Source organism: Culex quinquefasciatus, chromosome 2, assembly GCF_015732765.1.
Source record: "Culex quinquefasciatus strain JHB chromosome 2, VPISU_Cqui_1.0_pri_paternal, whole genome shotgun sequence".
Lineage (NCBI taxonomy): Eukaryota > Metazoa > Arthropoda > Insecta > Diptera > Culicidae > Culex > Culex quinquefasciatus.
Genome location: NC_051862.1, coordinates 94084196 through 94107395, shown reverse-complemented (window position 1 = coordinate 94107395; position 23200 = coordinate 94084196). Strand labels below are relative to the sequence as shown.

Below are 23200 nucleotides of genomic sequence, written 5' to 3'. Positions count from 1 at the left end.
CATGACTTAAATTGAGAATATGACTTAAATTAAGAATCTTTGGGATTTCGTAATTTGTCGGAGAATTTTCAAAATGTATCAATAGTATTTTGTTTAGTCATGTTATAAAAACATTTTAGCATGGTTTTGGAACACCTGGGATGTTCTAGTCCATCCGAAACTTCTGGAAATTTTGTGCAGCAGGCTAACCGAAGAAACAAGTTGAAACTTCAAAATTTTGACAACGGATCCTACCCAGAGTGCTTCAGTGAGTGCGGTAGGCTACAGTGCATTGTTGTAACAACTTATTGGGATGATCTGGGACATCCAAGGACTCCCTGGAGTTAAGATCTGTGGGTCTACCACCGTAACAAGTAAGAGGTCGACGGATTTTGACCCCGGAACATATCCGTATAGTTTCAGTGAGCATGGTAGACTACTTTGCTGATGAGTAGGAATGTCCTGGGTCATCCAAGGACTCCCAGGAGTTAAGATCTGTGGGTCTACCACCGTAACAAGCAAGAGGTCGACGGATTTTGACCCCGGAATATACCCGCATAGCTTCAGAGAGTATGGTAGACTACTTTGCTGATGAGTAGGAATGTCCTGGGTCATCCAAGGACTCCCAGGAGTTAAGATCTGTGGGTCTACCACCGTAACAAGCAAGAGGTCGACGGATTTTGACCCCGGAATATACCCGCATAGCTTCAGAGAGTATGGTAGACTACTTTGCTGATGTGTTGGGATGTACTGGGTCATCCAAGGACTCCCTGGAGTTAAGATCTGTGGGTCTACCACCGTAACAAGCAAGAGGTCGACGGATTTTGACCCCGGAATATACCCGCATAGCTTCAGTGAGTATGGTAGACTACTTTGCTGATGAGTAGGAATGTCCTGGGTTATCCAAGGACTCCCTGGAGTTAAGATCTGTGGGTCTACCACCGTAACAAGTAAGAGGTCGACGGATTTTGACTCCAGAATATCTGCCTGTGTGGATCAATCGGACCGCGCACTGGACTCACAATCCAGAGGTTGCCGGTTCGAATCCCGGGGCGGACGCAAAAAAATTCTAAGTGTAAATATAGGTATTCGGTGCCCTCTCCCCGTGCCCATACCTTCACACTTAGGAGACCCGGGAGGCGGAGTCTTGTCGCAAAAAGAACGATACACGCCTGTGGATCCGTTGACGAAACCGCAAGGTTTAAGAGGGCCACATTATAAGGTGTTATGTCGATTCCGCATATAACCGCATAGGGTCATCCAAGGACTCCCTGGAGATATGATAGACCACCAGATCTTAACTCCAGGGAGTCCTTGGATGACCCAAGTCAGCCCAAAACATCAGCAAAGTAGTCTACCATACTCACTGAAGCTATGCGGGTATATTCCGGGGTCAACATCCGTCGACCTCTTACTTGTTACGGTGGTAGACCCACAGATCTTAACTCCTGGGAGTCCTTGGATGACCCAGGACATTCCTACTCATCAGCAAAGTAGTCTAACATGCTCACTGAAGCTATGCGGTTATATTCCGGAGTCAAAATAAGTCGATTTCTTGCTTGTTACGGTGGTAGACCCACAGATCTTAACTCCAGAGAGTCCTTGGATGACCCAAGTCAGCCCAACAGATCAGCAAAGTAGTCTACCATGCTCACTGAAGCTATGCGGGTATATTCCGGAGTCAAAATCCGTCGACCTCTTACTTGTTACGGTGGTAAACCCACAGATCTTAACTCCAGGGAGTCCTTGGATGACCCAGGACATTCCTATTCATCAGCAAAGTAGTCTACCATGCTCACTGAAGCTATGCGGATATGTTCCGGGGTCAAAATCCGTCGACCTCTTGCTTGTTGCAGCGGTAGACCCACAGATCTTAACTCCAGGGAGTCCTTGGATGCCCCAGATCATCCCAATAAGTTGTTACAACAATGCACTGTAGCCTGCCGCACTCACTGAAGCACTCTGGGTAGGATCCGTTGTCAAATTTTGAAGTTTCAACTTGTTTCTTCGGTTAGCCTGCTGCACCAAATTTCCGGAAGTTTCGGATGGACTAGAACATCCCAGGTGTTCCAAAACCATGCTAAAATATTTTAAGAGCATAACTAAACCAAATACAATTGATACATGATGAAAATTTTCCGACAAATTACAAAATCCCAAAGATTCTTAATTTAAGTCATATTCTCAATTTAAGTCATGGACATTCTCATTTTAAGTCATGACTTAAAAAAAGTTGCGTAAATCGAGAATCGTTTAAAAAAAGATGACTTAAAAAAAGAATATGGTGTACTGTTTTTAAGTGTTTTTTAAATCGAAATAAAATATAATTGTCCTTATGTTACATCAATATAATCTCAACATTTCATGCGTTTCTTAGTTCATTGTTCGTTATTTCAAACTTTTTCAAATCACTATTCAAACCAGTTTGACTTGGTACATAAAAAACGGCCATTTTCCCAACTTTTAAATTACATTTGGATGACGAAATGAAACCAAAACTTTCTGATGTGTCAGGCCTGATAATAATGCAATAGGGATCAAGGAAGATCAAAATTTGGTGCAAAAAAAAAATGATTTAAAAAATCATCAAAATTTGAATGGAATGTGCTCGTTTGAAAATATTGTGAACTTTTTAGGAAATTAAAATGTAGGGAAAATTCTCGTATGTTTGGCAGGTTAAGAGCGAGTTTTTCACCAATGTGTAACAGGTCGTATCGAGGTGCCCCGATTTGAATGAAACTTTCAGCGTTTGTTTGTCTATACATGAGATGAACTCATGCCAAATATGAGCCCTCTATGACAAAGGGAAGTGGGGTAAAACAGGCTTCGAAGTTTGAGGTCCAAAAAATCTAAAAAATCTTAAAATTGCTCGCATTACCGTAAAACTTCATCAATTCCAGCTCTCGTAGATGCATTTGAAAGGTCTTTAGAAGCACTTCAAAATGGGCTATAGACATTCAGGATCGGTTTGACTTTTTCTCATAGCTTTTGCAAATTACTGTTCAAAATGGATTTTTTTAAAACCTTAATATCTTTTTGCAACAGCCTCCAACACCCATACTCCCATAGGTCAAAAGATAGGTAATTTCATTGACTATAAGCCTACGGAATTTACTTTTTGACCAATCGCAGTTTTTCTCATAGATTTACGATTTTTCTACAACAAACATTTTACAACGTTAGTTTTGCCCTATCCAGGTTTTTAAGCGAAGATGGCGCTCGAATGGTGAACGCCCGAAATGTCAAAATCGCGCATTAGCACCAACATTAGAAAAAAAATATGGCTGTCATGCCATGGCACACTTGTTCCGTAATGTTGGTACCACTGCGTGATTTTGACATTTCGGGCGTTCACCATTCGAACGCCATCTTCGCTTAAAAACCTCGATAGGCCTCCATAGCGGCAATTTTTGGTCTCAACTTTGTCATATTCGGAATCCTCGGAAAATTTCACGTTAGTTAGAAGTATTGGAGTGGTAATTTTGATTGGAAAAATTGCCATTTAGAATGAATTAAAATATTTTTTAACAATTTGTTGGATTAGGGGTGAAACAGGTTTTCGCCTACTTGATACAGCATTTGACGTATTGATCACAGAGTAAATAAGATCTATTTCTATTTTCGAAAATGTTTTATTTAATTATTTTTTAAATCAAATTTACCACTCCAATACTTCTAACTAACGTGAAATTTTTCGAGGATTCCGAATATGACAAAGTTGAGACCAAAAAGTGCCGCTATGGAGGCCTACAGGGCAAAAACTAACGTTGTTAAATGTTTGTTGTAAAAAATCGAAAACCTATGAGAAAAACTGCGATTGGCCAAAAAGTTAATTCCGTTGGCTTATAGTCCCTGAAATTACCTATCTTTTGACCTACGGGAGTATGGGTGTTGGAGGCTGTTGCAAAAAGATATTAAGGTTTTTAAAAAATCAATTTTTAACAGTAATTTGCAAAAGCTATGAGAAAAAGTCAAACCGATCCTGGATGTCTATGGCCCATTTTGAAGTGCTTCTAAAGACCTTTCGAATGCATCTACGAGAGTTGGAATTGATGAAGTTTTACGGAAATGCGAGCAATTTTAAGATTTTTTAGGTTTTTTGGACCTCAAACTTCGAAGCCCGTTTTACCCCACTTCCCTCTGTCGTAGAGGACTCATATTTGGCATGAGTTCATCTCATGTATAGACAAACAAACGCTGAAAGTTTCATCCAAATCGGAGCACCTCGATACGACCTCTAGAACAAACCGAGCAGAATTTACAAATACTGCCTCTTAAGCACTTGCACCTAACTCCATCCAAGTAGCTGATTTTTACTATTTAAACAACTAATTTTGCAAAACTTTTGATAGAAACTTGCTTGCTCACTTATTATAAATAGCACTCGATTTCAGTTGAAAACGCTTTTAATTAGCTTTAATTGAATGTCAAAGTTCCGACCTGCCAACATTAGAGGCACGCTGGAATTAGATGCTGTTCCCCTTAAGCACCACAAACACTTTTTTTCCCTTTCAAAAATAAATTTTCGTCAATACTTAGAAATTTTGGAAATTAATGATTCCCCCCTCGACTATGATCAGAGTCGAGGGACATAAACTTTTAAAAAAAACATTTGCAACGGCCAAACTTGGTCAAAGAATTTTTGCCCTTTCAGGAATTTCATGAAAAGATTGTGTTGTTTGGAAATGAAAGAATGTGTTTTTTTTTGGAAATGAATTTTTAGTGATAAAAATTAGTTTAAAAGAATGCACAAAATCAGATGACCAGAAATAGTTCAAAACGCAAATAAACTTCCAAGTCAAAACCTCAACAACAACAACATTCGTTTTCTCTTAAAGTTTCAACCAAAATTTAAGGCTAAGCAACTTCTCAGTGAGAAATTGACTGGAGTTTCACTCTAAAGAAGTAAGAAAGTTGGCTTGAAACCCAATCCAGTTACTCACCGGGTTGCAACCACTAAGCAACATATCCCAAGCAGCATCGCGCAACATGTTGAAAACGTCTAAGTCCAATTTAAGTTACAACAAGGGAGCAACAATGTTGCAATTCGCAAAAATGTTACATCGAAACATAGTTCTTCATCCAATAGTTTCCATTATATGCTGTGGCAACAATTTGATTTTATGTATTTATGCAACGTTTCGGTGACATTATTGTACCAATGTTGAAACAAACAAAAAAACATACTTCATGTTGAGGAGCAAATGTTGCAAATTAGTTGCAACAAAGTTTCCTTGATAAAACTAGTTGTAAACATCGTTTGCCATAGGCCATGACATAAACACATCTTTAGTGAAAAAAAAACAATTTTATGCAGTTTGTCGTTTTGTTGCAACCATCAAAACACAAAAATGAAGTCCACAATATGTAAGCGCTTAAATAAATGGAATAAGCTTCCAAAAAATCTGTCCAAACGGACTTACAGTCAGAAGTATTGGGGCATTAAGATGAACATCTAACTAAATTTTTCCACACTGTAATTAGACACATCAGCAATTAACGAATTCACTATTCTTGATATAATTCTGCTGATTATGACGAGGAGGATTTCGCGGATGAGTCAAAACAAGTCTGTGTGATTTTCTGGACGACCTCCGCAACACACACACGGCAAGCGTACTTAGGTGTTACGAGCCGCCTACCCGGAGCCACTAAGCTTCTCGCCGGGCGGTGGGCAGTCTTGCCCATCGGATTTCCCGGCGAGACTCTTTCACGGTTCCGGCCGTGGCCCCAGTACGTGACCACCCAAATCAACACCCTCCGTGGGGTACGGGACAGTCGAAACCAGCCTAGGGCTGACGGTATCCACTCCGCGACGTTTCGCACCCCTTTATTTTTCGCAAGGGGGAAGAGAACCACCCACCAAGAAACATCCGCTATCCACAAATTATGATTCACACCTTCTAAACACAATTCATTCCACGGATTCGTTAAAATAAACATCATTTACGATCTCACCGCTGAAATAAAATGAGAACTTTTATTTCGTTTGACAGTTCAATAGACAAATTAATGTTTGCAAATTTTATGTCACCATTATGTTACCACAACGTTACACAAATTGGGGTGTTGGATATTTAGCTTCAACATCGTTGCTACATATCTGAAACGTTGTTGCAACAGAAGTGATGGTTGGCAATTTGCTTAAAGAGAAGTAAACAGGGACGTACCAAGGGTGAATAATTTAGAAATCTTATCAGATTTATCCAATTTAAAAGTTTTTTTCTTCATTCTGAATAAGGGTTTCCACTGTTAAATCGGAAGGGATTACGAAAAAGAAGTCTAACAGAAAAAAAGATTTATTTAATTTCTGAAATGTACCTGGAGGATAGCGGGTAATTTGCACCCACTAAGGGAAAACTTTGATTGATTGATGTTTGCAAAACCGCATTTCGATGCGGTTTCAGCATGTTTTGACAAAAAAAATTAAGAGCGAGTTTTTCACCAATGTGTAACAGGTCGTATCGAGGTGCTCCGATTTGGATGAAACTTTCAGCGTTTGTTTGTCTATACATGAGATGAACTCATGCCAAATATGAGCCCTCTACGACAAAGGGAAGTGGGATAAAACGGGCTTTGAAGTTTGAGGTCGAAAAAACATTAAAAATCTTGAAAATGCTCGCATTTCCGTAAAACTTCTTCAATTCCAACTCTCTTAGATGCATTCGAAAGGTCTTTTGAAGCACTTCAAAATGTGCCATAGACATCCAGGATTGGTTTGATTTTTTCTCATAGCTTTTGCAAATAACTGTTAAAAATGGATTTTTTTAAAACCTTAATATCTTTTTCCAACAGCCTCCAACACCCATACTCCCGTAGGTCAAAAGATAGGTTATTTCATGGACTATAAGCCTACGGAAATAACTTTTTGGCCAATCGCAGTTTTTCTCATAGTTTTTCGATTTTTCTATAACAAACATTTTACAACGTAAGTTTTTGCCCTGTAGGCCAAGAAGACGGCACTTTTTGGTCTCAATTTTGTCATATTCGGAATCCTCGGAAAATTTCACGTAAGTTAGAAGTATTGGAGCTGTAAATTTGATTGGAAAAAATGCAATTTAAAATGAATCAAAATATTTTTTAACATTTTGTCGGATTAGGGGTAAAACAGATATTCGCCTACTTAATACAGCATTTGACGTTTTGATCACAAAGTAAATTAGATCAATTTCTTTTTTCGAAAATGTTTTATTTAATTATTTTTGATATCAAATTTACAACTCCAATACTTCTAACTTACGTGAAATTTTCCGAGGATTCCGAATATGACAAAATTGAGACCAAAAAGTGCCGCTATGACGGCCTACAGGGCAAAAACTAACGTTGTAAAATGTTTGTTATAGAAAAATCGAAAAACTATGAGAAAAACTGCGATTGGCCAAAAAGTTATTTCCGTAGGCTTATAGTCCATGAAATAACCTATCTTTTGACCTACGGGAGTATGGGTGTTGGAGGCTGTTGGAAAAAGATATTAAGGTTTTAAAAAAATCCATTTTTAACAGTTATTTGCAAAAGCTATGAGGAAAAATCAAACCAATCCTGGATGTCTATGGCACATTTTGAAGTGCTTCAAAAGACCTTTCGAATGCATCTAAGAGAGTTGGACTTGAAGAAGTTTTACGGAAATGCGAGCATTTTCAAGATTTTTAATGTTTTTTCGACCTCAAACTTCAAAACCCGTTTTACCCCACTTCCCTTTGTCGTAGAGGGCTCATATTTGGCATGAGTTCATCTCATGCATAGACAAACAAACGCTGAAAGTTTCATTCAAATCGGAGCAACTCGATACGACCTCTAGAACAAACCGAGCAATATTTACAAATATTGCCTCTTAAGAGCGAGTCCACGAACAGGGCATACCCCTTTGTATGGGACGTCGTTTGGACCTCACCAATCTGCCTGAAATTTTCAGGGTTTTTTTGTAAATATAAAACTAGCATCTGCTAGAGCACTCTAGGTCAACGAGAAGTGGGGCAAATCGGGACACAAAGTTTGAAGGTTCAAAAACGTCAAAAATCGTAAAAAGGCTGTAACTTAGGCAAAATTCAATTTAATTTTAAAATTAAAAATGCATCTGAAAGAACATGAAAAATGCAACGAAATGCTGGGTGAAGCATCCCAATGAAGCGTTTCCATTCGAGCAGTTCTGAGACTGATAACGCTTTGGGTAAGGCAGTTTAGCATATTATATAGACACTTTTACTTTTAGTGAAATTGTTGGTTGTACATTTTTGCTCGGGGACCCTTAGATCAAAATAAAATAAAATCAATTTATTTTTAAATGCAAGTCCAATATCAGAAAATTTACACAAAAGTATCGCCTAACATACATAAAAAAGTAGAATGCCCTCCTAGTTTGCAAAAAAAATTCTCATCGCTGATTTTATAAAAGGTTCCTGAATACACCCCTGGGCGTACGAAGCGCCATGATGGTAGATTGGAAAAAAATAATTTCATAATCAATTTTCAGCTATTTAAACCAATTTTTTATAATGTTTTTTTACAGAATTGACATTCTGCATAACTTGCATTGAAAAGCAGATAATTTTCAGATATATTTGCCAACTTTTTTTAATTTTCAAACGAAAATAGCTCTAGAAAACATAGCAAATTCTAAAAATATTAAGGGCGCATGAAAAATTCACGAGTAGAATGCAATTTTACTCGGTAAACTTGAAATGGCCAAAGAAATACACCTTCTATACATTTAAGAAAACCAATTTTGTTTGTTGTCGACGAAAATGTGACAGTTTTATTTTTCTAGACTTATCCATTTTTGTTTTGTAGCGAAACCAAATCGGAAACATATTTATTGAGAAATTAATTAGAAGATTGTTGCGCTTGAAATCATGTCGGGTGCACGTTTGATTTCAAGCAACCGAAAATTTCACCATAATGGTAACATATTTGCAACATATTTGTAACATTGTTGCAATACCATCAATTTCTCCTACAAATATTTTAATCGCATAGGACACATTGCCGCAACACGTTCACAGCTATCTGGCTATAGAGTAATCTACGTGCGTAAGTATTGCGTGTACGTACACGAAAATAAAGTGAGGTTAAATTTTGTCAGCCAGCAAAATCAAATGGTGCGCTAGTGTGCGTACGCGAAACGTCATAAAGCTCTATTGCTGCCAATCGCGTTATTGTCGTGCGCTTTTTTTGTCACCAGGAGTGTTGCGTACATGTTGCCTGAGCAATATTGGATTGTTTTGAATTAGTTGCAAATAAGGCTTGGCGACAATAAATGCTGCTTGGGTAGTTATCTGTAAAATCCTAATCAATACCTTAAATTATGTTAAAGCATCATTTCGATCAGAAAAATCGTGTTCAAGATACCTTCAACTGCGGTGAATTTAGACTACTGTTTGAGTAGGGACAGCAGTTGTGTAATTCAATGCTTCAAACGACAAATCGGTGTATTTTTTTTTGTTGTTTTGTGTCGTTTCTAACCGAAAAATATCAAAGTAAATTTAAATCCGATTTTTTAATACTTCGATAGCATTTTGTTATAAATCTGCTAATAGTTTTTTTTTCAGAAAACCATCCAGGTCAGGTGATTTTTGTGATCATGTAGAATGGTCATTTGGCCCATCTTTGAATTGGTTTTGCATAATAATCTAAAATTGTGGCGTCGATTAGTCTTTTTTACAATTTTATATTATGTAGGACACATAAATATAAAAGTTATAATTTATCCATGTATTAATCCCTTTTACGACCCCCGGACGACACCCGCAGGGTGGTCGAGTTGCAGGTCGTGGGGGTGTAACAATAAACAAATTAAAAGGACCTTTCGTCCAACAAATAAAAACACGAGTTGTTCTTCTGACTACAAAACAAGAATAACATTTATTTACAACAACAATGACAACTCTCATTTCCCTTGACGCGCTGTGTTGACAGTCGCAAGGTGGAAGCTCAAATCTGCCAAGTGCGAGTCCAGCGGCGTGGCCCGGGGGGATGCTAACGGCAGCCATCTTGGGTGATTGAGATTGATAACGCGCGAAAACTGTGCACAGTGAAAACAAAAATATTTTTGTTTTTTAATAATTCAATTTTTGTTATAAGAATTACTTTAGTAAAAGTCAAATTACACAGTAGTTAAGTTAAACGTTTCATGTGATAAAAGTACAACTTTAAATGAGGTCATCGGCCCGATGTGTGCTTAATAATCCCAACTTTAGTAGTTTATTTTGCAAAAAAAAAATGATAAAAATCACCTCACAAACATACACTAACTCTTAAACGTACATTGCGGTAAAATTTTACATAGAAACAATAATTACTTTATTTCCATTTTATGCCTGCAGTTTTTGTACTTTTTTTTTACAGTGCGCAGTTGCTTTGTTTTGGTTCCGTAACGAACAGCTGTTCTTTTGTGCTGGAGCCGAAGTTGACATTTCCCTTTTGTTCTGGTGCCGAAGTTGACAACTTCCCAATCGAACGGTTTTCCGCATGACGGGTTCATTCCGCTTCGAATTCCGCTTCGAAAATTGTTTCGAATTTTTCTAAACGGAATTTCCGGTTGAACTCCGCTTCGATTCCGTTTAACCATTTTTGCACAAGGGCGACACCTGCTGGTGTACCAATGTCCGTATATTAAGAGGTCCGGCTGAGGACGGGTTGGTTTAGTGTTAGTAAGCGAAAAAGTGTCAACATTCGCGATGCCTCTACTGATGACGTCATACCGTTCTTGCTTGCACAGGGCGATATAGGAATTTAATGGAAATTGCTATTTTAATCATAAATAATGCGTTTTTAGTATACATTTTACAAGGCACAGACCATAAGAATACATTTTTACGGAAATGACCATAACTACCGGATTACCGGAATTACCGGAAGCCCTCAGGGAAGTCCCGACAGGGAAACAATTTATGGAATCATAAGAATTTGATAAATATAGTTTCCGATACTGCGTAGGAAAATTGTTTTTTACGGTGGTCATAATCCGGAATGAACGGGAGCCCTCAGGGATGATCCTACGAGGTTCCGATGAGAGGAGAACTCTACGAAACAATGTGAGTTGTCGAAATTCACGATTATCGTTTGAAATCAACATTTCGACAGAATCAACCACAGTTCAGTTCAGATTATACAGAGTATTTTTTTGAAAATATTTTTTATTCGAGGTTCTCTGTCATATTTTAGTGAAAGATAAGATTCAGGTATTTCATTTATTTTTGAATTGAGAATCATAACAGATATTTGATTAAAAGTTTTGTTACGCAATCAATTATAAATAGATGATTATTTTTGTTTTGGCTATTTTGAAGAAGTTTTGCGTATTCCCCATTGGTTTACCAAGATTGGTACTTCAATTCAAGGGGTGCAGATCCTGCTGATCGCCTAGCTGGTTTCTGTTGCTGCTGATGTTGGGCTTCCAGTTTTAAGTCTAGTCCAAACTTGCGCATGTTGTCCACGTCACGCTGGGCAACGACCTGGTGTTGTGTTGCGAACTTTTGGCGGCGGAAATACAACGTGGCACGTTGATGTGACGACTTGCTGGGCAAAGCGATGGCCAAGGCCCATTTGACGCGAAACTATTCTGCACCTGAACCGCGCAAGCCATCGCCAGAGGCTGTCTCCGATACCAACCGTCGACAAAACCCGTCAAAGTCATGATGAAGTTTGATGCAGAACATTTTCTGGCCGCCATAACCGTTTATCTTGTTCATGGGCCAGCCGCCGCCGTATTGCGACTGCTCCAAGTGTATCGCGTGCAGAGGTACACCACCACCGGCCGTGATGGTGCTGCTGATTGCATAGCAGAACCTACTGCTGCTTTTGGGGTGGCATCGAAATGTTCTGGAAGAAGTAGCTCCAATCGGTTTCGCCACCATTTCCTCCATCAATGGCTCAAAAACTACTGCCACAAACGTTTGCCAACTTGTTGCCTCACGGCTACGGCCATCTACTTTAACTACAGATCAACTATCTTCTTGCTCTTCCGGTCCAAACGCTTTTCTCCAAGCTGACTCGACCGCATTCCGAAATTATGTCACAGCTAAAATAAATTGTATGTATTTAGTTTATTTTTCCTACTACGAATATCATATTTTGTTTACCTTCATTGCCAAATTCTTGGTGAGCTTGTCATCCAAATGGCCAAACGTTTAAGCAGGTTCTACGCCGTACAGGTTCCTTGGAATCGACGCAAAACTGCTGGTGTATCGACGTTTACTGTCGCTGCTGCAGGGGAGTGGCCAGCTTGGAGTTTTGGCCAAACTTGCGGATGTGTTTCATATCACGCCTTGCAACGACCTGGCGCTGCGGTTTTTGCGAAAGAGGTTTTTGCTGCTGGGAGCTTAATTGATTGCGGCGGCAGTCCAACGTTGTGCCGAGCGTCAACATGGTGGATGGATTACATTGCTGGTGTACGGCGGAACCTCGATGACATTTCGCCGCGATTCGCCGAAGCGGTTTTGTTGTCAGTGTATGTGTGAAGAACAACTGACAATTTTTGAATGAAACGTCAAACACGTTCAAACTTGCAATTTTGAGCGTCGGGAAAATCTGTTCCCCATTTGCTGTGAGCGATTTTCGGCCAACGGAACAAGAATTGAGATGCACAATCCGTGTCCTTATCGAGGGCAAAGGAAGGCTGCAACCACCGGTAGTTTCGGGAAAACTTTTAAAAGTTCGAGCTTTCGGATAGCCGGGTAAGTTTGTTTTGCTTTATTTAACAACAAAATTTACATTTCAATACTTCTATTACAGGACAAGTAGGCCACTCGCAAGGTGGACCAAGATTTGGGCGGTTCGATGCTTCCACTCGTGACCAAAAAACTGTGACGGGCAGTTCCAGAACCTGCATGATGGCTCTCGGCAGTTCCAGTACCGTCGGCGAATGTCCCGCAGCAAACATCCGTTAGTTTCGATTGAACCCCAAACAGTGGTCGCGGTTCCGTAGCGGGCCCGAGCAGCCGCGATGACGACAACAATAACTGCAAATTTTGCCTGGACTCGATCGAATCGGTGTCCACTGCTGCAGCAGGTAGATCTTCCTCGTCGTCACCCCCGGGATGGCCGGATCAAGGTTCTGCAGCGCCAGCAGATGGTGATGGTAATGGTGGTGATGAAAAGCGCCGTGCTCAACTTGTTCTGATTCGGATTGTCCGAACTGAGATTTCGATGCAATCCCTGAGTCCCCGAAGGACTTCCGACGTCGATCAACTAGTCCGGCATTAACAAGGCGATGGCCCCGACCGAGTACAGCTTGTTGTCGGCGTAGAGTGCGATCGACGTAGTGCCACGATCGATTTTCAGTGAGCCTCAGATTAGTTCCAAGCGGTACTTGAAATTTGTCTGTCCGTCACCAACCTATTCAGTGCGGCATCGAGTTTACGACGAGCGCAGCTTCGTATGACCTCAAGCATCCACCGGCCAATCTGGAATCGGCTATTCAGATTACGCGGACGCCCAGCAGCAGTCAACCGTGGATTGTTACCAGCAACCACTAGCGTGCCCAGGTCCTCAAGGAAGGTGGGGCAAAAATATTAGAGTTTTGAAAATTTCGTCGTTTATGGACACCCCCTGCCCAATTTTAGAACAAATTTCCGAGGATGGTGGGGCAACTGCCCCATGTTGCCCCACCCTGGGCACGCTAGTGCCAGCAACACCGAATTCTTCAACATCTCACTAAAGCCTATGCACTCAAAAAAATATTCACGTTGAAGTTACGTGAAAAGCTATGTGGTATTTTTCCACTAAAGTTTTCACGTAACTTCTACGTGGCGGCCCTAGTGGAAACGGAATTTGCTTGGCCAGATCAATTCACGTCGTTTTCACGTGCTTCACACGTAAAAGCTAAATGAATTAATTGATGATTTCTACATGTTCGTTGTAGTAAACATTATAGGAACCTTCTAGTACTAATTTGGTCTAATTTAAGATTTTTTTATCAAAAGAAAAAACAAGACATGCAGTTCTAATTCCAATTTAAATCATAGTTTTATTCAATTTTCCTTTGCTAACATTTATAAAGAATGGTCCACTCTCACATGAAACCGAGCAGGAAGACGTTTGTGCGTAGCTCTCTGTTTCCGCTGTACTTCGTGGCCGCACGGGAACCCGTTTCGAAGTCGTTGTCGTTAGTCGTGGTACTTCTGTCTGTGCCACGTTAACGTGGCTGCACATCACCAGGGGGAGGTTCTTTGAGAGCAACTAGGCAAAGTTTCCGATCAAGCTGGGTGCTCGGATGGTTGGCCAGGATGGCGTGGCCAGGAAGATGTTAAAGATGATTGGGGCGACCATGTTCAGCTCTCGAATTCCGTGCACGGGTTCGTTGGTCTTGCCGGATACAGCTTGCTGCTTCGAACAACTTTGGCGCGGGCACCACACTGGCCAAGGCCGACGAGATGATGGCCGCAAAACAACCTCGCACCCAGGCAAGTGTCCGCAATGTCCGTGACATTTTCGGTTGCGTCGATCACCAGAAATCCACCGGTAAAAGTATGCTGCTTCCAGAATTCGGCCGCTGCAAAAAAAATATTTATATGATTATTTATAAATAAAATCATTCAAACTTTATTAAACTTACCGACTGTTCTATTTTTGATGAAATTTTGCGAGAATAAGATTCGGCAGCAGGTCTTCGCCGGACGCCATCAATTTTCATACTAAAATAATCACGTAGAAATTTCGCCAAATGGCGCACTCCAGTTCCGTTGAAGTTACATTTCAAAACACATAAAAACTACATGGAAAACCCTAGTGGAAAAATACCATAAGGTTTTTCACGTAACATCAACGTGAAATTTTTTTTTTGCCAGTACACTTTCACATTATTTTTACGTGTGTCACGTAAAACGAGCCTAGCGAGGGGAAAACCGGGGTTACGTGATTTTTCAGGTAGCATCAACGTGTGGATTATTTTGAGTGTGTAATTATGCGAAAATAAATAACATTATAAAGGGGGATTTGGGGCTGGGACTCGTGTTTTCTATAAGAAGTTAATAAATATAAACTCAAAGTTTAAAAAAAAATTCAATCTGTTTTTTCTGGTTGAATTTCAATTCAACCAAAACAAAATTGAAAATGACTTTAGTAAAAACAAGAAGAAGAAGCAGCTGTCAAAAGCAACCCGTTCATTCCGTTTCGATTCCGTTTGAATTCCGCTTGAACCGATTTGCGGCGAAAACTCAAACGGAACCGGTTGTTGCGTTTGAAACGGAATACGGTTTAGAATCTAAAACGAACACTGTTTAGAATTCGAATCGAACTTTTTTCGCTCAAGCGGAATTCTAAACGGAATTCAAACGGAACGCTCTGAGTGGGTTGTGTTGGCTGCGGGCGAGCTGCCTGTAGTGAGATATAGATGTCGCCCCCCCTGGTGTACACTGAAAGCCCGACCATGGTAGTTTTAAGAAAATTTGCTAAAAATGCTGTTTATTAAAGGGAGCGTTCTTTTATTACGTAACGCAGTAGGGGGGAGGGGGGTGGGGGTCGGAGGCCGTGTTACGCTCCATACAAAATTTTTAAAATTTGTATGGAAATTTTGTTACGAGGGGGGGGGGGAGGGGGTCTAAAAGTCCGATTTTTCGCGTTACGTAATAAAAGAACGCTCCCTAAATTAACTGTGGCTTTTTGGTGAAAGTAAATGCAAATATGGTAAAATGTACCATGCTTCCACAAAATTGCATGGTAGCAAATACGAATTCATTATCATTCTCTCCATAATCGAGGGTTAAAATTACCATACCGCTCTCGACATAGTAAAACTGACTGCGTTAATCAGTCAATCCAAGCACGGAATGTTTTTAGCAAAAATACGTCGGCGCGTGTTCTCAATTTAACCCTACAATATGGTAGCAACTACCATGGTTGGGTTTTCAGTGTAGACCCAGAAAGGGGCCGCAATTCCAGTCGCCACAACAATCCCGATTATCAACACTAACATTTTGTTCAAAAATCTCATCGAACAAAAATGTGAGTGAAAGAAAAAATATATAAATTTTTGCCGAATTTTCTTTTGTTTTTTTTTTTAATTTATTATCAAAGGTTAAAATGTGATGAAAGTTAAAAACTATTAAATATACAAAAATAAAACAGCTATAACGTCGGACTGAAAATCTTTTGCACTTAAAAAACTTCCACCTCGGGAGTCGTACAGATGTTATTTGGATTACGAACCTGAGTGAATAATACAAGTGCATTCAACTAATAATAGGGGAAATTCTCGTATGTTTGGCAGGTTACGCACTCGCTCCTAACTCCATCCAATTTGCTGATTTTCACTATTTAAAAAACTAATTTTGCAAAACTTTTGATAGAAACTTGCTTGCTCACTTCTCATTGAGCTATTTATCACTCGATTTCAATTAAAAACGCTTTTAATTAGCTTTAATTGAATGTCAAAGTTCTGACCTGCCAACATTAGAGGCACGCTGGAATTAGATGCTGTTCCCCTATGTTTTTCATATTCATGAAATTTGCGGAAATACAACTGTCTTTAACCGCAAAAAGTCAAATTAATCCTCGAACTGACTAGACATAGGGATTTTCAATGCAATTCAATTTGTGTTTTTATTAGAATTTAGCAGTTCTGTTCCAGGATAGCACATTTGAATTCAGAGATTTGGAGAACCTTTCAACTCGTAAGCGGGAACTGGGAAAGATTTACTTACTTTACTTTCAACTGAGATCAATTCATAAGCCTTTGCAGGGAGGGTAAATATTGCTACGTTTATATTTTGCTAGCTGAGCGCTCTTTTAGGGAAAATAAATTTCGATACATAGGGATTGAAATTTCATACAAAATACTTTTGCAGTTAAAAGAACAGATTTTTTTTTGGTTTTGTTGATTTACAAATTAATTGGTTGGAGCATACCAGCTTTTAGATTAAAAGATAATTTTCTTTTCTCTAATATTTGAAAGACGAAAATGTTCAGCAAATACTTGAAATTTTATAAAATACAACGAAGGTTTTAAAGGAACTTCAGATAGTTGAATCACATTTTTATCGTTTTTCCAGTTCCTTTTATTAACATCACATTTTAATTCAGCGATTTTTGGAATTTTGGCAAGGTCTTGGAATAACCGAGTCTGTACAAACAATTAGTATTCGTAAACCAAATTTCACATGACTCAAAAAATAAAGTAAAATCTCCAAGAAAAATTAAACGAGTTATAGGTCAACTTCTCATTTTTTTTATTTTTTTTTTAAGAATTCCGGAAGATTCCTTAAAGCGATTCCCAAAGCGGTTAGTCCAGGCCTGTCCGGTAGGTACCAGCGGACACTACCAGTTACAGTTTGTCCTGTTGCTAATTTTATATTTTCTAGAATGTTTTCAAAATAATATTGTTTTTTAAATTCCTGCTATTTATTTGGCTTTGGTTATGGACGCTCCCTTGAAAAGTAATTCATAAATGTTTGATTATGGGGTGTAAAAGTAAATTATGGACAAAAAATACTTTTTCGCTCGTAGGCTGCCATTTACACCAAAACTAATATTTCTTCAAATTTCTTTAGGGATTAAGTTGGGCTACAATGTCCTTTCATTAGATTTGACCAAAATGTAGAATAAACTCAGAATCCAGGGCTGTCTCATTGTTCCCCACTCATTTCAGCCCATGGGTAACAATGAGACACTTTGATTTTTCTACAATAAAATTTTCAAAATCGATGGAAATCTTTCAAAACATGAATTAAAAGTTATTTTTGGCATATTTATAGAGTTTAAACTTCATTTAACCAAAAATACAAAGTTATTTGGTATTAATATATGGATTTTACAAAATTTCAATACTTTTTAGTGTAACTTGTGTTATTAAAAGTTTCATGTTAGCAAAATTGCTCTAAAATGTTCAAGACAAGTCACCTACAATGGAATAATACAAAAACATGATGTTTTACTAGAAAAATCTTGATTTTCGTAGTGTGTCTCATTGTTCCCCAGCTGTCTCATTGTTCCTGCCAAGTGCGTCTACAATGAGACAGTAGAATAACTCTGGCTGTAGATGTCGGATCGATCTCATATTTTGGTCAATGTTAGAACACATTAAAAGAAAGATAATGCAACTAAAAGCTCATTAAAACATGCTAATGAAAATATTAGAAAAATCGTTGAAAGTTGAAAACCAAAAGTGACTCATTGATGACTATCCTACCCTATTATATAAAATTTGTATGGAGATAATAAAGAATGTGCTCTCAAAGTTGCGATGGCTTTAAACAGTAAATGCATGAGTTCATTGAATGTTTTAGCATGGATTTCGGATATGTTACCAAATCAAAAAAGCAATGTTCAATTTTTCAAGGTTTTCAATATATTTCATGATTACGTGATAAGTTTTTCTTGTTTTCTCTTCTCTACAAAATAGCAAAGTGGTGTGTGTGTGTGTGTGTGATAGATGTGATACTCTTAATTTTTCATTACACAAACAAACGATCAAACGCGCGTAAGCTTTACAGCCCGGCAAATATATAAATTTAACTCGCTCTAATCATAATATGTTTTGAGACGCGCAAAAAAGGTTGTTTTATTTTTCGATTAATGAAATGTGTTCTTTGGTTATGTTTGATTAATTATTGATTTTCTTTTCTTCAGTACTCTACTTGAACGAATAAACGCGTAAGTTTAGGGTGTGTAAAATTGTTGATTTATAGATACATTATGTGTGTGCGGGAGGGTAGTTGGGGTAGGTTGGTAGATATGTTCTACACTGTGTAAGGCCCCTTTCTAGGCTGGGTCGTTTAGTTTTTCCACAAAGAAAAGGTGCTCGCAAACACAAAAAAATACTGGTTTTGAACGAAGAAGTTGTTGGTTTGAGGCAGTTTCAACAGCAGGTCGACAGGTTTTCCTCAGTGGGATTTGGATTTTCTTCTTTTTTTTTGTTTTTCTCTTACGTAAGTACGTTACATTTTTGCGTGTTTCGGAAATTTTGTGCTGTTCCATCAACCAAAAAAAAAAAACTAAATAAAATGTTGAATTGTGATTACCATCTATATGTAAAAGTTTAATTTTTCACTGTTCAACCTCGTTTACAAGTGTGCACAATTTTTATACAATAAATAATTTAAAAATCATAAAATTTAACATATATCAAAACTGTTTTTCTTTAAACGTAGACTTGTATTTACAATTGATAAGGAGTTTTTTTTTTGTTCAGCTTAGCAGGTAAAACAGAGAGAGCTGTTTCAGAGCGTTCCTTTCCTCTTCTCTAGCAGGACGACGCGCTCGCGTTCGGCGCCGGCGAGCTCGTATCGCTTTGGTTCGAGGACTGGTTCTCGTAGCGGTTGCGCAGACTGGACAGCGCCGTCAGCAGCCGGTTGTTGGCCGCGTCCAGCGCCGCAATCTGCTGACCCTGGGCCTCAATCACGCGCTGCTTGTGCGTCAACACCAGCGACATCTTGTACTGCTCGCGCCGGAGCTCCTCCTCCATCGCCAGGAGCCTGAAAAGAGTGCGAATTTCGGGTTAAAATTCAGTTAGCCAAGACACCAACCCAAACACTCACCGTCCAATGATGCTGCGAATTTTGCTGTCGCTGTGGTGCGAGATCGCCTCCAGATCCTCGGCGACCTCCTTCAGTTCGGATTCTTCCAGCTTCTGGCGCAGCTCGTCCACCGAAGCCTGAAGTCGTTGGATTTCGCGTTCGCACTGCTCGACCGATTTGCTCGTGCTGGTGCGATGGTGGCGCCGCTTGCTCTCACTCCCGCCACCTCCGCCGGAACCGCCCAACACCAGGTGACCACCGACGCCCAACCCGATGGCCGGGTACTGCTTGGGGACGCCAACGCTCTCGGTGTCGGTCGAGCTATCGGACAGCGTTCGGCCCGAGTCGATGCTCATGCGGCGCTGGTAGCGGCCACCGGTGCCGTTGCCGTTGCTGCTGCCGTAGTGGTGGTGATCGCGGCCAGAGCCGTTCAGGGCGCCACCACCCGAGGAGTAGTTGCTGCTGAGGGGTTGCGGTTCGATGGGGTCTTCGCGTTTGTACTGGAAGGGAGAGGAAAACATCCATTAGTTTGTTTAAAGAACAAATGCTACACAAAACACTTACCTGCATCAACGGATTAGTCCGCGGCATCCGGCTACTTCCCAACCTCCGTCCGTGCAGCCCTCCAAACGGCTCGAACCCATTCCCACCGTTCCCGCCACCAACCTCAACCCTTCCACTGTTCAGCGAGTCCAGCTCCCGGTAGTTATCGTTCGTAGTACTCAACCGCTCGTCACTGCTCGAGGTGTGCAAATTCCCACTTCCACTTCCGATCGTACTGAGGTGACTCTTGTACGGCGCCAGCTTTCCATTTCCCGCCCCATTACTTCCGATGATCAGGTTGTTGTTGTACGCGTTCAACGCGGCATTCGTGTTGTTGTTGTTGTTGGTGGCGTTGCTTCCGTGATGGTAGAGTGGGTTCTTGTACGCGAGCGGGGCGTACTGGCCGTCCTGATCGACGTTGTTGTTGTTGTTGGCGTTCGTGTAGCGCTGGTTGATGAAGCCGTACTTGGTGCTGCTGAGCTTGCGCGGTGGCGGGACCTTGTTGGTGACGTACTCGATCTGGGGCTGCTGCTGGTTGCTGCCGAGTTCGACCGGGCTGGAGCTTTGGGACTGGGTTGTGATGCTTTGGTAGCCCGAGCTGCAGATGTTGGAGATTTGGCCGATCGAGATGTTGGAGCCCTTGCTGATCAGTTGGTGGTCTTTGTTGCCTTTTTGGTTTTCGAGGTTCTGCTCGTCGGCGTAGTTGAGGAGATCTTCCAGGTCGTCCAGGCTCATGGGCATGTTGGAGGGGTTGGAGGCTGGGGTTGGGGTGGGGGTGGAGCTTGTGGCCATCTCGTTGTGCGGGATTCCCAGGCTGAGTGGGTTCTTGCCGATGTCGGAGAGGAGACTCAGCTGGGATCCGTTCAGGTTGCGACTCCGGCTGCCGTTGATGTGGGTGGAAGACTTGAGGAGCGGGGTTGGGCTCTTCCGGTTGAACGGGTTGCTCGGGTCGAACCCGATCTGGATGAGGTTGTTGGCGTTGGCGTGATCATCGTGCAGATCGCCGTTGATGTTCCCGTTGCTGACTGTGATGGCGTTGTTCCGTGGTAGAGTGCTGGCTCGCATGCCGCAGTTCAGCACCGGACTCTTTTCCTTCTCCGTCTTCAAGCTGCCGATGTTGGCGGAGTTGGAGTTGGTGGTGTAGTACTGGGACACGGTGCCGTACGTTCGCAGCGATCCCACCGGCATTTGGTACTTGTCGTTCGAGCTGGACGACACGCTGTGGTGCTGAACGACGTGGATGTTCGAGGCCGAGTTAATACTGGAGGTGGAGTGGGAGTGCTGCAGCGAGTTGGTGCTCTGGTTTTGGTTGAGCAGCGGTCGCACGGTTGGGTCGTTGTACCGGAAGATGTTCTTCTCCAGGGAGGTAGGCGTGAGGACGCCTCGGATGATGCCGCGTTCGGCGGGCTTCGGCGCGATCGCCAGGCTTTGGTTCTCTTGGTTGGGATGGGGCTGCGGTTGAGGCATTTGCTGCTGGGTGGTGATGAAGTTATTGGTTTCCTTGGCGATCGTGATCGACTCCAGGATGCTCGGCAGTGGATGCAGCTCAGCCTGCTTGGCAGACGGGAGCTTCTGGATGCTCTCGGTTAGCAGCGTGTGCAGGATCGACAGTTGCTTACCCTGGTCGATGTACCCGGCCCAGTCGAGGATACTTTCCTGCACGGGACCTTCCGATCGCGTCGAGATGTCATGGAGGAATTGCTTCATTCGTGGTGCTTCCTGCTCGAGGAAATCGTTCAGGAATTCCATAAAGTTCTCCTTGCCCTGGAAACGGGTAAAGTTTGCCAGAGTCTGAAGGGTCTTCGCGACCAGCGTCAGATTCCGGGTAGCTCGCGTCGAAGGCAGCTCATTCGTAATGTTGAACAGACTAGGAGACAGGATCGCCGGGCAGAGGAACCGCAGGAAGATCGACGCACTGATCAAGTTGTCGGCCATGTCTTCGCGATCGAGCATCTGCAGTCGCTCGCGGAACGTCGAGAAGCAATCCCGCAGCTGACCGGGGAAGTTCTTGCTGCTGTCAGCGATGCTGTTCCAGGCCGCCTTCACTGCGTTACGGAGGGCTTGCTGCTGTCGAGACAGCGATCCGTTTGCCTTCAACGGGTCAACCTCGCAGTCGCGATCGGACGAGATGATCTCGGAGATCGGGGTTGAAAGCGTGTCCTGGAGGTACTGCTCGCCGGTGAGTTTCAAGAAAGCTTCCATACTCTTCGTCGCAAGTGAGTTTCCGCGGAAGGTAAGCCGCTGATCGCCGACCCGCAGCAGATCGAGTGAGACGACGTCGGTGAGGAAAGCCGCGGCCATCCCTTGGGCGTGCATCAACAGCACCAACGCCTGCCCAATGTCCTCCTTCGCCTTCACCCCGATCATTGGCTCCAAGATCTCGCAAACCTTCTTGTAGTTCTCCTTCAGGTAGTCCAGGAACTCCCCGTAAACCCCAAACGGCAGAATATCTATACTCTGGAACCGGCACTTTATCCGCAGCGTCGGGATCGGCTCCTTAAACGAGTTCTTGCTGATACTGTCGTGCTTCTCCGCGATGATCGGATACCAATCCTCGGAGAACGTCCGCGACGTCACCTCATGAATCGGGATCTTCACCGACCCGACCAACGCGTGCTTGTCGCGCTTCTTCTTCTTCTCACCCTCCCGGTACACGTTCACCGTTATCACGTTAATATCCGGCACGTCCGGAAAGTCAAAGTACTCGCCCCAAAACAACAACTCCGACCGCAGCTTCACCGACGTCCGCCCGTACAGCGTCTTGTCCAGGTTGATCTCGCAAAAGTACTTCTTCTTCGGTGGCAGCGCTTTCGCCTCGTAGATCCACATCTTCAGCGAGTTGTCCGTCCGCCTCGTGTTCTCCGCGTTCGGCGCGATCGACTTCCGCAGGCTGTAGATCCAAAGATCGCGTTCCTGTCGCGACCCGCAGCTATAGTACCGCTCGCCCCGTGGACCTCCCCGCACCTGGAAGCAGTGCCTTCGGCCGAGCACGGACGAGTGCACCGGCACCACGCCGATCGCACCGATGCAGGACAGATCCACGGTGGACATGACGGCGTGGTTGGAGAGCAAGCTCTCGTGCGATCGCGATCCTCGCAGCCCGCCCTGACCGCGCTTCGATCGCTCCAGCTTCGTGACGGACTTTGTGCGCTTCAGCGGGTTCGACCGGAAGGAACTGCAAAAAAGTAAGGTTGTGATTAGTTGGATGAACGCGATCCTCGCATTGAATA

General features: G+C 42.1%; 1 protein-coding gene across 1 annotated transcript in view; it reads right to left on the bottom strand.

Moving 5' to 3' along the window:
• Positions 1–18236: 18236 nt before the first annotated feature.
• Positions 18237–23200, bottom strand: part of LOC6046924 (ras GTPase-activating protein raskol) — a 35657-nt gene continuing 30693 nt past the window's right edge. Inside the window, exons 3-5 of the mRNA XM_038256971.1 lie at positions 19992–23145; positions 19449–19927; positions 18237–19385 (exon numbers count right to left, since the gene is read on the bottom strand). Of these exons, the coding sequence (XP_038112899.1) occupies positions 19154–19385; positions 19449–19927; positions 19992–23145 (3865 nt within the window). The 3' untranslated portion in view covers positions 18237–19153. The remainder of the gene's footprint in view (positions 19386–19448; positions 19928–19991; positions 23146–23200) is intronic.